We start from the raw sequence: 17,985 nt of genomic DNA on the forward strand, positions 1-17,985 counted from the left end.
AGCAGCCGCTGAGCCTGTAGGTCTAATGAAGGGCTGCAGCTACTCGTGCCCATTTGCCAGCCGGCAGACTGCCTGCGGATATTGCAGTTGCATGCAGCACAAAGTGGTGGATGTACAAACAAGGATACATAGCTACAGCCGCTGACGGCCTGTACAGGTTCAGTGGCTGCTATGTGCACATCTCAGTCACAAGAATCGGTACTTTTGCATGTGGGGATTAACAGCATGGCTAAAACACTTGCACAAATGATGCCCAAGTCACTGCTTCAGTTTTAAACTCCTAGCTGGTCTAGAATCTCTCACCAAGGTAATAGAAGTATGGGATATTGAGGATCTATTGGATTCATATCCCCAAACATTCTGCAGCTCATGAATTATTACTGAAATAGAAGTATATTAATGAAAACTATAAAACAGTTCACAAAACTGTAGCAATCATAACATACAGTATATTGCACATTGAGATCATAAGTGATTCGAGTACACAGAAAGAACACCTTAGTATGACTTGGCAAGAATTTAGCCATATGTAAATTGACATCTGATTTCTATTTTTTCCTAAGGACAAAATGAGAATAGGATTTGCTAAAAGAAATGGATGCTATTGGTAAATATTGTGCCTTTAGGTTTTCAGGTTTCTTCTCAGTGGCAATAAACCCTTCAGAGGTAACATTTTAGTGGGTGCGTTTTAGCCCAGTGCTTGCTTAACGCATGCAACTGTAGCTGCCAGCGCTGTTTGGCCAGCGCATATCTAGTACTGGATCTAGATTTCCAAGAACAGTATTGTGTGTGCCCCAAGCAAAGAGTGCCAAAGAAATGTCACTGGATCATAAAATAAATGTGCTGGCCAGGCACAGCACCAGTAACCGCCACTGTGCATGCTCCTTCTGGAGAAGTATATGATTTTCTGGGTGAAGTAGAAAAGTGTAACATGCATTACATACCTTCAATTGGATTACAGCTAAAAGAAGGAGCAATCTTGTTCCATGCTTCAGTTACTTGTGTGTTCTAAAAATTAAAAAAAAGATGCGTCAATCTTCTGGAATTTTGCATACAAGCAACACTTGAGTAACTAGCGTCAATGTTAGACAGGACTTTAGTCAGTGGCTGGAAGCAGAAGCCTTTTACCATTGCCCCTTTAGCACTACCTAATTGAATACATCAAACATTTACCACAGATTCAAACTTCCGCGTTTTACGCGGGCTTCGTTTCCAATCTAATAAGTGCAATGCATAGCCAGCTTTTCTTTTTACCTTTATTGACCTGAAACTCTTCTTATCCAACTGCTCATGAAACCGAATGTAGTAAAATGCAAATCCTAACCACATATACCAGGAACTATCCCTGTCATAATAGGGCCATTATTTTTTCGCTTCGGAAAGGAGAACTTCCACTTCTGATCGACCGGAACGGAAGTGGGATCGGGTACCCGCCCCCCCCCGCCCCCACTTTCCCAAAAGCTCTGTTTCACAAACAGTTGGCGGGGATAAGGCGTTAAAGCAGAACTTCCCCTTTTGGGTGGAGCTCTGGTTTAACATAAGTTACAATAACAAGCCATGCAGAATAAGTGTATCACATAATTGCTATAAGGCAGCAATACCATCCACCACATCACCACTGGAATCATATGCGGTCCATACTGACCAGGGCTCTCCATTTCATAAGGCTATTTATGGTTACACGGTTTATCTAAATTTAAAAAGTAATTCGATTGGAAAAGTACATATATAAGCACAGGGGCAGTCCGGGCAAGTTTGAGAAGTTGTGGGCTCCGTGGTTGGCTGTCCCGGGCCTGGCTCCGGTGGACCTGGTGCTAGATAGATTGGTGGCTGGCAGGCTGGGAGGGTGATGTTTAGTACCTTTACATGGGTAGATGCATGGCACTATGACGTATATGACTGCCATTTCCTTATAAGAATGTAAATATGAGCTGCCTATTCGGATGCAAAGGGTGCCTTATTCGGTCATTAATGTATGCAGGATATCAACTCCTTTTTGCTGGTTATCTGTATGATGTGGGCGTGTCTGCTCTGGACTCTGTATTTTTTTTTTTTTTTTTTGCACAAAGTTTAATAAAGTTCTTCTCGATATAATTTTTTTTTTTTTAAAAAGTAACTCCACTTTTGCTGAGAAAAAAAACAAACAAACATACACAAAATCCCCTCTGGGTGATCAATGTACACTGCAAGGATTTTTAAACAAACTTTATTGCAGATTTCTGCTTTGAAGAAAAACCTGTTTGATTGAATGTCAATGTGCAGAGTGTTTTTCGTGTAGGAGTGGCTTTTTCATTAAGTGTTCCAATGAGGAAAGTTGAAGGGTCTGCATGCATCCCTTTAACCACTTCAGCCCCGAAAGGTTTACTCTCCTTCATGACCAGGCCATTTTTTGCGATACAGCACCACATCACTTTAACTGACAATTGCGCGGTCGTGCGACACTGTACCCAAATAAAAGTGATGTCCCTTTTTTTTTCCCCCAACAAATTTTTTTTTTTTTTTGGAAGTATTTGATCACTTCTACAGTTTTTGCGCTATAAAAAAAGGCTGACAATTTTGAAAACATAATATCATTTTACTTTTTTGCTATAAACATTTCCAATAAAATAAAATGTAAAAAAAAAAAAAAAAAATTATTTCTTCAGCAATTTAGGCCATATATGTATTCTGCAACATAATTTTGGTTAAAAAAAAAAAAATCCCAAATAGGGAATATTGAATATTGATTGGTTTGCACAAAAGTTAGAGTCTAAAACTAGAGATTGACCGATTATCGGCAACACCGATATATCAGGTGCCGATATGCACTTTCCTCGATATATCTGTATCGGCGTTTGGATTTGCCTATATTTAGGGAAAGTGCATGTACCGGGGTGATGCCTGCAGCTAGAGGCATCAACCCGGTACCGGTGTCCATAGCCGAAGGCTAGGCTGACTTGTAATGACAATCGATGCGGCTCAGAAGCCGCTCAGCTGTCATTACAAGGAGCGGAAAGGGGACATCCTCCCCTCTCCCTCCGCGGCTCGCCCGGATCTCCCGTCCCACTGGGAGACCCAGGCTTCCTACCTCCACTGCCGCCAAGGAGAAGAGCCGATCAAAGCCGCATTCGGCTCCGATCGGGTCTCCATGTAAAAAACCCAGAAGTGATGTCATGGACATCACTTCCGGGTACTCGGCGTCAAATTAAAAAAAACTGACAGCATTCAAAACAGCCAAACTTGGCGTTTTGAGTGCTTTTCAGTATCTGATGACCAAAATATCGGTATTAAAAAAAAACGATATCGATCGATCACTACTATAAACTATGGGATTACTAGTAATTCTGGCGATCAGCGATTTTTAATGGGACTGATGCATTTCAGCTGACAAACCTGAAACTAAAGCCCTGTACACACGTACTGATCGTCGGCCGAACGATCGGCCGTCTTTTGTCCAGGGCTGTCCTGTCTGTTTAAAACTGCAAAAGAATGCACACGAATTTTGTCGGCCAACAACAGCCGACTGCAGAAGTGATGTCATGTGATGGTTAACTTTCCTTGTCTTTTTTCTTTTCTGAGCATGCCCAGTCTTGCCAATCTGCTGTCTGTCGGCCGAAATCTGTACTGACTGGCGAACAATCGGCCGTTCTGGTGACGGCCAACAAAAATTTTAATGCCTGCACAACAGATTCTGTTCGGCCGAAAATGCGCTGTCGGAAGCATCATACTAACAAGCCTACAATCGGCCGATCGGTCGTCGGCCGAATATTTACGGTCGACAATCGGTACGTGTGTACGGGGCTTAATTGACACTTTGGAGGACCAGTGACACTAATACAGTGATCAGTGCTTTAAAAAAAAATGCAGTCACTGTACAAATGACACTGGCAGGGAAGGAGTTATCAGGGATGAGCAAAGGGTTAAATGTATTCCCTGGGAGTGTTCTCTAACTGTGGGGGGTGCTTTGACTGAGGGAAGACCGAGATCCATGTTCCTGCTCAGCAGGAAGATCCCCATCTTCACAGAACGGTGGTCTGCCCCATCTTCACAGAACTGTGGTCTGCCTTGTTTATATAGGCAGACCATCGTTCTGCCTCCCTCATGAACGATCGTGGGGTGCCAGAATACATCGGGTCTGCTGGACCCAATGATAGGCTCCTGCTGTGTCCAATCACAGGTACGATGTTTCGCGCAGGAGGGCCGCCCTGCCGCAGTATATCTGCGTGGGGCGGTAGAGAACTGGTTTAAAGCAGTTAACCCTTTAGGAGCACTGACCCAAGCAAAGATGGGTGGAGCGCAACTTCCGGCCCGGCCGTCATCCTGGCGACGTCACTTCTGCCATGGCGGCTCTCTTGGCTGCAAAATCAACGAGGGCTAGCAGCTAGGGAGACAACCCTGAGGGCTAAAATGGCGGGCAGAAGACCAAGAGGGACCAGTCGGACCTAGACCAGGACCTCTGGGCCAGCATTGCGGTAAGTGTCCGTCAAGATTTACACTCTCCTCCACATCTCACCTAGGGTGCTGGAGAGTGTAAGCAAAAAAGCATCCTCCAAAAAAGAAGGGGACCATAAAAAGAGGGAAACAGTCCTGCAGCTAACCTCTTTCCAAGGCCCTCCACCCCCCCCCCCTTCAAAAAGGCCTGCCACAGAACAACCAGTCTACAGGTGGGGGAGGTGGGGAGAATCCAAGAACACATAGTTACATAGTTAGTGAGGTTGAAAAAAGACATCCGTCCATCCAGTTCAACCTATGATGTGTGTGTGTGTGTTTGCTTTTAACCGTACATTGTATACCCCTGTATGTTGTGGTCTCTAAGGTGCCCATCTAATAGTTTTTTGAAACTATCAATGCTCCCTGCTGATACGACTGCTTGTGGAAGAGAATTCCACATCCTTACCGCTCTTACAGTGAAGAACCCCTTACGCACTTTAAGGTTAAACCGCCTTTCCTCTAGTTTTAGTGAGTGGCCACGTGTCTTATTGTATTTCCTTACTCTGAATAGTTTGTTCCTTATGCTAGGGTCACCAGTACAGTATTTGTACATTGATGTCATATCCCCCCTCAATCGTCTCTTCTCCAGAGAGAATAAGTTCAGTGCTTGTAGTCTTTCCTCATAGCTGATGTCCTCCATTCCCCTAATTATTTTTGTTGCCCTTCTCTGGACTCTTTCCAGTTCCAGCACATCCTTCCTGAGGAGCGGTGCCCAGAACTGGACAGCATACTCCAGATGTGGCCGGACCAGAGTCTTGTAGAGCGGGAGAATAATCTCTTTATTTCTGGAGTGAATCCCCTTTTTTATACATGCCAGTATTCTGTTGGCTTTGCTTGCAGCGGCTTGGCATTGCATGCCCCGAATAACAGCAAAAAACGGAGGATGAATTCTCCTTCATCTGTGTAGGAGTTTGCAGGAAACACAAACTAAGGGGCAATCTTTATAATTCTCTCTCAGTGCTTCTGTTTTCTTTAGGAGGTACAGCCCATCTCTCTCATTGGACCGTCCTGGAGGATGACTTTTTTTTTTGCAGAGGATGCCCAAAATACGACTTATCTTAGTGCAGACTTCTGGGAAAACCAGTGAGCTACCCACAAACTGAAAATGACATTTCTTGGAATGTTCTTAAGGCCAACTGTGTACAGAAGGCCTCCAGGCTGCCATATTGCTTGAAATTAACAGAAAAACACAGTTCTGCCAATTGAAAAGGTAACTGAATTACAATATGGCTTCTGCAGCAATTGCATATGCTATTTTTTTTCTTTGCCATTTCTTGCCATTGAAAGTGGAGTCAACCTTTAAAAACATTGGTTCTCAGACTGAGGTTTACATAACTTGTGTGACTTAAAAGGTTTTCCATTCCGAAGTACTCTTTTTCCCTTTTTAATTTTGTAGTTTTCTGACTTTTTTTGCTTAACATCTATACTCCAAAGGTATTACTGTGTCTCCAACTGAACTCGACAGAAAGGGAGGGCTGCCAGAATCAAGCACTAAATAGTTGCATTGAAAAATGTAATGTAATTAAGGAATCTTACTTCTTTTAGCAGAACTTTGGTATACACATATAAAATAGTAAAGTTAAAGAAGTCCCAGCAATAAAATTGTATACCTGATTTCCTGGCTTCACCAGGCGGAGAGCAGCTTCTGCACAAAGGTGAGCGGCCTTAACAACATCTGCTTTACGACCAGTCACTGGAGACTCCTGAATCACAGGACAGGAAAATGATCAGCCAACATGTTAAGACAAAATAACTTAAAAGCACATCTGTCAAGACAATATAAGGGATATGTTGATTTTTTTTTTTTTATATAAAAAAGGTGCATGTTGCAGGGATGTCATTTTAATGCTTACCTATTTAGAGTCACTGACATGGAAAAAGCTTTATTAGGTATCCCACACATGCTTGTTCCAGGTCAGTGACTCATCAAGCAGTGAAGGACATAAGGATGGCATCCCAAGAGCATTCGACCTTTAATATTAAAGCTGAACTCTAGGATAAGCAGCTTTTGCCTATTTAGTATCCATCCTTCTGAGAGAAATTCCTTTTATGACAACTGATTTTGCCGCTTTGAATCTATTTAAGCTTGAAACCTATACATACATTTTATTTTACCACAATAAGCAAGGGTTAGTACCCCTGTTGTGGTTTGTGAATGCAGATTAAAAAAAAAGCCCACTCACCTGATCTGAGCAATTTTATAGTAGATTATATTTCCCTAAAATTCAGCTTCAGGAAATGTGCACATACTATACAGTGCCATACAAACTAGCTTTAAAATCTTACCCATTTTCCTTTGCGGACACCAAATCACTTGCACCAACCATAGATGGTTCCAAATCATGGCCAGTAAAGCAGGGCCCAGAGGAGATTCAAACCATCATAGGGCAGGCTGATTATACCGAAGTTGATCCATTGATCGATTTGGGTACAACCAGCACGTCGGATTTTCACTATAGCCTCTAGCAGTAGTCACTGAGTTCTCAAGGAAGGGATGGCTCCCCACACCCCCACCCCTGCAGGGAGAACAAATCAGCTTTGTGGGAGGGATTCCCCCACCAACATACTGTGTTGATGGGGGAATCAAGTGATTTTCTTTCCAGTACCCCGAAGAAATTGGCATCATGGCCTGCTTTAATCATTGACGGAAAGGCTAATAAATTGTAGACAGGCTTTCCATTAAAGTCAAAGGCACTGGACTATGCATGCACAGGGAATATTTTTGAACCCAAATCATAAATAAAAAAAGTTTTCTGATTAGACAAGGTTGAGATTGTGATGTCTCTGTCCCACCTCTCCACTCTGCCCAATATCAGAACATCTTGCATTCATTAAAAAATACAAGGCAGTTTGTGAATAATGGTGGTGCCAAGCAATCTACTTCCTGTGGTCAATTTGCAGAAAAGAAGCGGCTTCTGCATAAAACCCAGTTATGTATTGTGCAGTCTTTGACAATATAATTGCTTTGCAGACTCGTCAGAACAAAACATAAGCTTACCTTGGAGGCACCAACAATAAAGCTGTGGGCAACATTAGCAATGAAGCCATCTACGTGGACTCCTAAGTCACTGGAATACAAAGTTAGCCTTTATTACACTGATTCCATGGTAACTGTAGATGCAGCTGCTATTTACTGCTAGTTCATTATCAGAGGGTATGTTATAGTGTACCTGTAATACAGGTTATCTTTTATAAACTGGCACTTCAATCCACCTCTAGGTGCTTGCAGACAATGTTAGCTACTTTTCAGCACACCTGGGCACCCTAAACCCAGGATATGCAAATATTGAGCCCAGCTAGGAAGTCAGAACTTTGAGCCACCTCCTCTTGGCTTGATAGTGGGCTATCACTGATAAGTAGTGCCAGATTAATAAAGTAACAGACTACAGGTTTACTTTGCATTAGACAAAAGGAACTATTATCTAACCAAATGCATTAAACTCAGGACTAAATTTTGTTTTTCAAATTTTAGGATGTCATGCTTCTAAGAGCAAAACATGACATAAAAGCACAGCCGTGAAGGGATATCATAAATATTTTAACCACTTGCCGACCGCCGCACGACTATCTACGTCGGCGGTCAGCCCCTCACAGGCAAACTGACGTAGGTCTACGTCGCTTGCTTGTGAGGGTCTAGGGAGCGAGCGCGTGCCCCCGGAGGCGCGCTCCCGCGTGGTCACGGACCCCCCCGCGCGTGTGACCGGCGGACCCGATGTCCGCCGGTCACTCTGCGATCGGCGGGGGAGAGGGAGAAAGTCAGGAGCTTGTGTAAACAAGCTGCCTGTCATTCTCCCCTGTGTATGATTGATGATCATACGGTTCTACTATGTAGAACCGTTGATCACCGTTCATACAGCTGAAGCCACAGCCAATCACAGTAGAAAGCACGCCCCCTAGGGACACACATAGCCCCTCCCTTTCAAAAAAAGTTAACCCCTTCACTGCCAGTGTATTTTTACAGTAACAGTGCATATGTATAGCACTGATTACTGTAGAAATGTCACTGGTAACCCCAAAAGTGTCAAAAATGTCAGTCAAGGGTCCGATTTGTCCGCTGCAATGTCTCAGTACCGCAAAAAAAAAAAAAAAAAAAAAAAAAAAAAAAAAAAAAAAAAAAAAAAAAAAAAAAAAATCGCAGATCGCCGCCATTACGCGTTAAAAAAAAAAAAAAAAATTACAAAAATCTTTCCCTTTGTTAGTAAACGCGATAACTTTTGCGCAAACCAATCAAAATACGCTTTTTGTGATTTTTTTTTTTTACCAAACATAGGTAGCATATAACAAATTGGCCGAAAATGTTAAATTTTGATTTTTACATTTTTTTGGGGGGAATTTCATATAAAAAAATGTGAAAAATATTGCTATTTTTGCAAAATTTACGCTCTTTTTTGTTTATAGCGCATGATCAAAAAATTGCACAGGTGATCAAATACCACCAAAAGAAAGCTCTGTTTGTGGGAAAAAAAGGACGCCAAATTCGTTTAGGTACAGCGTCGCACGACCGCGCAATTGTCCGTTAAAGTCACGCAGTGCCGAATCGCAAAATACCCCCTGGTCGTTTAGCAGCCAAATCCTCCGGGGCTTAAGTGGTTAAGAGACATGCCTGGAATATTCAGTTTGTTGAAACATCTCTACTAATACACATTGTTCTACAAAGTTGTCACATCTTACATCTTCACCAGATCACCATTCTTCAGAAGATAATCTTGGTCACTCTTCAGAGGGGAGAAGTGGCACACACAGTTATTAACAGATATACTTGTTGGAAAGGCAATGCCTGAAATAAAAACAAAATACACTCCATAAGTCTAGAAAATGTGGCATCACACATTGCACAGGTTTATGCTGTAATCCAGGTAGCTTTTCAGTACCTTTTTTCATTTCCTTCTCCTTTTTGAAGATTTTGCCAGTTTCCTCCATTATCATAGCATCTCCCTTTTCACAGAGGCTTAGGATGGAAGCCTCTGCTGTAGCTGTCTCCACTAGTGTACGCAGGACCCCTAAAATGGAAAAAGCCACAAGGTTAATTAGATGACAAACCTTCCTTTTTAAGGACTACATTGTTCTCGAAAGAGAGCTGAGCACATTCATTGAGCATTTTGCCCTCTTGTGTGGGAGTCTGCATGGACAGCTTTATTATTCTACCAAAACCAGCAATTTCAGGACAATATATTCAGTATACAATTAACTCCCTGTAGGTCCACTTAAGTCTATCAAACCAAGGAAAAACCAAAGTGGACGACATGGAGGCCATTCATTTTTTTCTAATAGCAACAGAATAAGTGAAAAGAATCAATGTAACCGTATCTTAGGCAACGTGTTAAGATTACTGGCATCTGCGAATCCTACATTATCCTATTGCATTACCTTTTCAGCTCTACAAACGTGCTGACCCAATGAGCCTCCAATACTGATGAAGAGCAGACAAATTCCCAGTACAAAGAAACGACTCCTCCACAAGTACAGGATGGAAAGATAATAAGCGTGTACCAGGGAGGATATGGGGAAGAGCAAGAAAAGTTGCACGTGTAATAATCCTGCATCCATCACAACTTTTACCTTAAGGTGGTAGCCATTAAATCCTTTGAGAGTAAAAGGTTTACATTTTCTTTTTTTCTAAAATAAAGAACATTTTATACTTACCTCGATCCTCCTCTGCCAGCACTCTTGGCTCCTCCTCTTCAGTGTGCTCCCACAGCAAGCTGCTTGCTTTAGGGGCACTCATGCAGGCTTGAACCCAAGCTGTACTGTGTGCATCTATTGCCACACACAGCGTGGCTTAGCCCTGCCCCCTGCTCATAGGATTTGGCCAACAGCAAGAGCTGTGAGAAGACGGGAGAAAAGAGCAGTGCTACTGCAGACAAGGCACATCGCTGGATCGCAATCAGGCTTCAATTCAGGGTCACCCCCCCCCCCCCCAGATAAAGGTTTTTACCTTAATGCGTTAAGGTAAAAAGCCCATTCACCTTAAAGAGGAAGTAAACCCTCCTCTGACACTTGTACCTATAGGTAAGCCTATAATAAGGCTTACCTATAGGTACTGTATCTCCTAAACATGCACCGTTTAGGAGATATTTACCTTAGATGCATTCAGTGACGTCACTGGTGCATGCACTCTGAAGGAACGGCCGCTGACAGGGCTTCCATCTTCACCCAGTCTTCCCTTCTGGGTTTGTGGGCTCTGACTGAACGAGCCATGAGACGTCACTTCTGTGCATGTGTGTGGCAGTCCCGGCCGCGGCACATAGCACCGTTGACGTCACCGGCTTCTACAGAAGTAAATATCTCCTAAATGGTCCATGTTTAGGAGATATTTACATTACCTACAGGTAAGCCTTATAGAGGCTTACCTGTAGGTAAAAGATAAACAGAACAATCTTAATACCACTTTAAACCAGCATTTGCGATTAGAATTAGCGACCTGGCGCCTGGGGTGCCCTGCAGAGGGTGTCCTGTCATTTTTGTACGGAATTCCGCGCACGGAGTGCACGGACTTCCGGGCCGTCCAAAAATTGAGGCCCCGGCTTTTCGGCCTACTTGAGATGAGGCTTCCAATGGGGAACTGGCGCCCTCTTGTGGTGGCCGGGAGTAATGACTGTTGTAATTACGGTTTCCACTGTTTGTTCACAATGCATTACCATCTCCCTGTCCAGTTAGTTACCTTTGACAGGGAGTGTGGTTATTTATTATTAATTTAAATTTATTTTTTTAATGTAAAAACTAAATATTTTTTTCTTTTTTTTTTTTAATTATTAAAAAAATATATATTTTTTCCAATTATTATAAAAAAAAATATATATATATATATATATATTCTTTTTTTTCCTCATCGCCATGCCACAGCGAAGGCCCCTTTCACACGGGCTGTCTGATCAGGTCCGCCTGTCAGTTTTTCAGGCAGACCTGATCGGACCCTTCATTCTCCTCTATGGAGCAGTAATCTGCCGCCATCTGATCCTGTCCGCAAAAAGCAGACGGATGGTGGTTCTATTTTCTATCCATCTCGTGGATCGGATCAGATGGCATCGGATGGAAAGAGACAGACAGTCTGTTTTCATCCAATTGCGCTAGAGGAGAGTGGGGTTCTAGTCGTATTTATGTGTAAATTTAGTATCCGTTTTATTAAATAAAGCTTGGTTGTTAGTTTAAAAAAAAAAACTGGCTCCTAACTTTTTTAGCTGGCTCCTAGATTTCAGGAAAATTTGTCAAGCCCTGCTTTAAACTATCATAGCGCGTTTAGCAAAACCAACTTTTTTTTCCATCAGCTGGAGTCCTGCTGTCAAAATGCAGTGTCCCAACAGCAGAGAGGATTCCTTCCTCCATTTTGCTTGTGTGGATGGACCCATTTTTTTTTTTTTTTGGAGATCAGCCTACTAGCAGAAAAAAAATCATTCATGACTAGCTTAAATCGGAGTTCCAGTTTTTTTTTTTTTTAATTAAAAGTCAGCAGCTACAAAAAAAATAAACTGCTGACATTAAACAGCCACTCCCCTGTCCCACGATCCAGCCGTGTTCTCCCTCTATTTTCCCTCGGAGGCTCTGGCATCTCTACTACGGGCACCCGGCTGTGACATTTTTGCGGCTTCAAAGCCGGGTGCCCACTGAGCATGCGCAAGCAGGGCTGCACCCTGTGACTGGGTCCAAAGTCTTCTAGAACCGGTTAGGTGTCCCAGAAGACTTTGGGAAGGAGAACTTTTGCTTCTGATCGTTTGTCAATTACATGAACTACATGGTACAATTGGTTTGCTGGAAGAGATAACTAAAAGATATAGCCAACTGCTTTAAAAAAACCCCACATTAACTAAAGAGGATTTCTGTTTGGTGCATGAGTTAGTTATTGCTAGTACAATTTTACAATGTGCTGATGAATGCATCAGCCATCTCGACAATTACCAGCTGAGGGTAGAACTGTTGGTTTGACTTCTGTGATAAACCACCACACCCAGTTACCAAGCACTCAGCTGAAAGCGTCCATGGCCTTTGACGCCTCCTTTACAGCGACATATTCAAACATGTTTAAATGAGCAGAGGTCAAAACAAAGCTAATGCACAAAAGGATTGACAAGAGAAAAAAAAAAATGTATATGGTATAGAACCAGACGGGGGACTCAAGTACACAAAAAAAGTGGTTGTAAATATTACACAGGTTAGACACCCCCCATGTCACCTTTTTTCTCTTGGTGTCAGAATTGATGCATGCTAGAGTTGCACGCTTAATCGTAAAAAAAAAAAAAAAAAAGCAGAGACCTAAGGAATAAAAAATAAAAAGGAATAAAATAGCGCTCGTTACAATATTTTGTGACACTGTATTTGTGCGGTGGTCTTTCAAAAGCAATTTTTTTGGGGGAAAAAATACACTTAAATGTCATCCAGTCATGCAGCTCTAATGCACGCTGATAGAGGAATGAAGCAGACAGACGGAAATGCTCTTAATTGGGACACACTATAGAGGGATATGACACTTCGGCCACATCTGGAGTATTCCATCCAGTTCTGGTCACCAATCCTCAGAAAGGATGTACTGGAAAGAGTCCAGAGAAGGGCAACTAAATTAACCACTTCAATACTGGACACTTTTACCCTCTTCCTACCCAAGCCATTTTTCAGCGAGGTAGCACCTTGAATGACAGTTGCGGTCATGCAATGCTGTACACAAACAAAATTTTTATAATTTTCTTGAGACAGAGCTTTCTTTCAGTGGTATTTAATCACTGAGTTTTTTATTTTTTGCTAAACAAAATGAAAAAAAAAAAAAAAGTTTTGGTTACAAAATTTTGTAAATAAGTGATTTTTCTCCATTGATGTGCACTGACAGAAACTGATAGGCTGCACTGAATTGCAGCAGGCAGGCATGGATTAGCCCCACTGGGGGGCACAGGCAGGGCTAATCAGTGCCCATCATTGATGCCTGTCAGTGCTGCATATCAGGCGGGAATCGCTGATGAGGCTGCACCGATAATCAATGCACTGGTTATCAGTGCAGGCACCCCCGTCAGGAGAGTGGCTTAGTTGCTCTCCTCTACGAGTAGAGGAATGCTACTGGCAATTCCTATTTACACTGATTGGAGTCCAGTGTGTCCGGGAGACACACTGCACCACCGATCGCTGCGCACCCCTGGGAGAGCGCACAGCGTCTTGTTCTGAAGGAGGTCATATGATGTCCAGTCAGGACAATGGAGCCCCCCCCACCCAGCCATCATTCTGCTATAGGCTGGGCTGGAAGGCTGTAATAAGGGGACTGGAGTATCTCAATTACGAGGAACTACAAGCGCTAAACGTATTCTCCCTGGAGAAGAAACACTTGAGAGGAGAGAGGATAGCGATATACCTCAATGGTGCTCCCTGTGTGGGCAGGAAACTTTTCAGTCTCAGGAAATGTAAGGGGACATGAGGCCACACACTGACTGGAAAAGAAGCGGTTTCACCTTAAAGCATAAGTTCACCTTTCGTAACATGTTACACCCATAGAGACCAGCCCCCGCACCTCCCCGCTCCCCACTGACAGCTAGCAGGGGTTCTTCTTCCTTCCCGCTAGCTTTTACAATTTTAAAAAAACTTGGCTGAGTGCGGTTATGACCGAGTCACTGAGTGACAGGGCTCAGTGCATGGAAAACTACAAGGTCTGGCAGCCTTTGCAGCTGTCAGGTTGTAGTTTTCAATAAACGACCACGGCACTGTGGAGCACTATGGTAGTTTATTCACGCTTCCCGTCAGATTGTATCTCCTTACCCGTACATGATGCAAGGCAGGCCTCGACAAAACCCGGGCGCCAGGTCGCATTTGCGACTAGAATTAGCGACCTGGCGCCTGGGGTGCCCTGCAGAGGGTGTCCTGTCATTTTTGTACGGACTTCCACGCACGGAGTGCACGGACTTCCGGGCCGTCCGAAAATTGAGGCCCCGGCTTTTCGGCCTACTTGAGATTAGGCTTCCAATGGGGAACTGGCGCCCTCTTGTGGTGGCCGGGAGTAATGACTGTTGTAATTACTGTTTCCACTGTTTGTTCACAATGCATTACCATCTCCCTGTCCAGTTAGTTACCTTTGACAGAGAGTGTGGTTATTTATTAATTTAAATTCTTTTAATGTAAAAACTAAATATTTTTTTCTTTTTTTTTTTATTATTAAAAAAATATATTTTTTCCAATTATTATAAAAAAAAATTATATATATATATATATATATATATATATATATATATATATATATATATATATATATATATATATATATATATATATATATATATATATATATATATATATATATAATATATCTTTTTTTTCCTCATCGCCATGCCACAGCCGAAGGCCCCTTTCACACGGGCTGTCTGATCAGGTCCGCCTGTCAGTTTTTCAGGCAGACCTGATCGGACCCTTCCATTCTCCTCTATGGAGCAGTAATCTGCCGCCATCTGATCCTGTCCGCCAAAAACAGACGGATGGTGGTTCTATTTTCTATCCATCCCGTGGATCGGATCAGATGGCATCGGATGGAAGGAGACAGACAGTCTGTTTTCATCCAATTGCGCTAGAGGAGAGTGGGGTTCTAGTCATATTTATGTGTAAATTTAGTATCCGTTTTATTTAATAAAGCTTGGTTGTTAGTTTAAAAAAAAAAAAACAAAAAACTGGCTCCTAACTTTTTTAGCTGGCTCCTAGATTTCAGGAAAATTTGTCAAGCCCTGATGTAAGGGGAAGCAGATACACTCACAGATCTGCAGGAGACCTGCATGGCACCAATCTGCTGATCACTAGTGCAATGCTTTACAGGCTACAAAGCAAAAAAAAAAAAAAAAGTGCTTTTTTCCAAAAAAGTGAACTTTTCCTTTAACCACTTAAGGACCAGGCCTATTTCTGATACTTGTTTACAAGTTAAAATCAGATTTTTTTGCTAGAAAATGATCTCGAACACCCCAAAATATTTTTAGCAGAGATCCTAGAGAATAAAAATGGGAGATCGTTGCAATACTCTATGTCACATTGTATTTGTGCAGCGGTCTTACAAATGCAATTCTTTTGGGAAAAAAAATACGCTTTTTTGAATTAGAAAAAATTAGAAAACAGTAAAGTTATCCAAAGTTTTTTCTATAATGTGAAAGATGATATGCCGAGTAAATAGATCGCCAACATGTCATGCTTCAAAATTGCGCACGCTCATGGAATGGTGACAACTTTGGTACTTTAAAATATCTCCATAGGCGACGCTTTAAAAATGTCTGCAGGTTACCAGTTTAGGGTTACAGAGGCGGTATAGGGCTAGAATTATTGCTCTCGCTCCAACGATCGCGGCTATACCTCACATGTGTGGTTTGAACACGGTTTATATATGTGGGCGCGACTTGCGCATGCGCTCGCTTCTGCGCGCAAGCTCAGAGCGACAGGGCGCTTTAAATTTTCTCTTATTTTACCCTTTATTTTTACACTGTCGCTTTAAAAAAATGTTTTTGATCACTTTTATTCCTATTACAAGGAATGCAAACATCCCTTGTAATAGAAATGTGAGATCTGGGGGGTCAAAGACCTCAGATCTCACATCTACCCTAAAAAAAATAAATAAATAAAAAAATATTTTCTCAGCAAGAAGAAAACTGGGCCCTTTAAGGCCTTTAGGAGGAGGTGACGTACGACGACGTTGCCCTCACTTGACTTCCTGCACAGCACCTGAGAGGACCGGATCGTTTTCTCCGCTACCAACGGCTCCCGTTAAGTGGGGAAAACGACAAGGAAGCAGCAGGAGGGGAGGACCTGCCCCGCCACCCATAAAAGCAATCCCACAGCAAATCCACCACTGGGACCACTTTTTTATGAAAGAGGACCGCCCGTCCTGTAAGAAAATACCAGGGTTATGGCAGCCATCTGCTGCCATAACACCGGTATTCAACGTCAAAGTACCGTCGTAAAACTGCAGCGGGCGGTCCAGAAGAGGTTAAACTGCGTACAGGGGTTTTCACTGTCAGGGAGATAAGGATGTGAAACTATCTTCCACAATTGGAAATTAAAGTAATAGGCTATATTATTTACCTTGCTCCGCCCTCCCATCTTTGCAACTGTTCCTTCACAGCCTCTTTAAATCTTTCCCAGGCACATTCCCTTATTTTCTTCCTCACATAAAATGCAGGACTAATAGCCCTGCATTCTCCTGGAACATATTGTGGGGCAGCTCACAGAGGAGCAAGGGGTACGCCAAGTATTACAGCCTCTTTCTCTATCCCCTATAGTTAAAAAAGGGGCCCACTGCATGGGATTTTATCCCCCTATCCTGGAGATGGGATTTAACCCCTTTCATTGCCAGGGCAGTTTTTGAAAAAATGTTTTGCACAGGTTTAAAGAAATAATTTTAGGCCTGAAGATTACATAAAAGCCCCACATGATATAGGTTCTGAAAGCAGAAACCCTAGAGTAGAGATTCCCAAACAGCCCTGCAGCTGTTGCAGAACTACACATCCCATGAGGCATTGTAAAACTCTGACATTCACATATATGATGAGGAATGATGGGAATTGTAGTTTCTGAACAACTGGAGGGCTGTAGTTTGGGAATCCCTGCCCTAGAGAATCGAACAGTGGTAGTTGCAATTTGGTTATGTCACTTGATATTACCGCAAAAGTCAAGGAGATGCAAAATTTCAGTAAAACACACTAAAGTGAGTTTTAGGGCAAAAAACTACCCAAATTGTTGGTAAAATATAAAAAAGACGAGGTTGCACTGAGTAAATAGATACCAAACATGACAAACCTTAAAGTTGTATGTGCCTGTGAAATGGCGATAAACTTCAATGCCCTATTTTTTTGTTTAGGCAAAGCTTGAAAAGCCCCCTATTTGTAACTCTAAACTGATTACCGAGGAGCCCTTTAGCTAGAATTATTGCTCTCACTGCAGCGTGTTAGACAACATGTGTATCGCAATCAAACGTTTTCACGCGTAGGTGCCCCAACGCTTTCGTTTACCTCCATACATGTGTATATGTGAGAGCCTCAACATTTTTGGGGGGCATTTTATGATCTTGGGTGTAACTATTTTTTTTTTTTTAAACAAAAGAAAATCGGAAACACAAATTCCGCTAGGTGACAAGCTCGCTTTGAGACATGTCTAAAAGACCCTGCATGAATTGAAATATGTCCCTTCTCGGCAATGCTAGCCAGGGACACAGAGGCTGACCCAGAAGTAACGCCCTACACAATGCCTTCCGGGTCACAGCAAGAAGGGCAGGAGAGCGGATGCGAGTCTAATCTTCTCCCTCCCCTCCACTGGCCATGTTGGTTCTGGACCCTCAGATGGGCAAGCAGAGCCCGAAATACATGCCTATCAGGGATGGGTGTTTATGGTAATTGATCATCTGTTTCGCCCCCCCTCCATCAGATCAGAAAAGCTCAGCTTTCAAGCTCCATGAATGCAGACCTAATCTCCTGCCTTTAAATCTTGTTTCAACCTGACAGCATCTTTCTTCCTATGAGAGGTTGAGTGCCCATTATCAATAAGGATAGGAGTAGGGGCACTCTGCTTAGAGAGGAAGAA

The 17,985-nt window shown here is 42.7% G+C and overlaps 1 protein-coding gene across 1 annotated transcript in view; it reads right to left on the minus strand.

The window, feature by feature from the left end:
• The window catches only part of PA2G4 (proliferation-associated 2G4), a 54,135-nt gene that overhangs the window by 24,991 nt on the left and 11,159 nt on the right, over positions 1 to 17,985 (minus strand). The window contains exons 2-6 of the mRNA XM_082246863.1: positions 9,342 to 9,470; positions 9,142 to 9,247; positions 7,469 to 7,538; positions 6,081 to 6,173; positions 945 to 1,008 (exon numbers count right to left, since the gene is read on the minus strand). Of these exons, the coding sequence (XP_082102989.1) occupies positions 945 to 1,008; positions 6,081 to 6,173; positions 7,469 to 7,538; positions 9,142 to 9,247; positions 9,342 to 9,470 (462 nt within the window). The remainder of the gene's footprint in view (positions 1 to 944; positions 1,009 to 6,080; positions 6,174 to 7,468; positions 7,539 to 9,141; positions 9,248 to 9,341; positions 9,471 to 17,985) is intronic.

This window comes from Pelophylax lessonae (genome assembly GCF_965119305.1).
Source record: "Pelophylax lessonae genome assembly, chromosome: 2".
NCBI classification, from domain to species: Eukaryota; Metazoa; Chordata; class Amphibia; order Anura; family Ranidae; genus Pelophylax; species Pelophylax lessonae.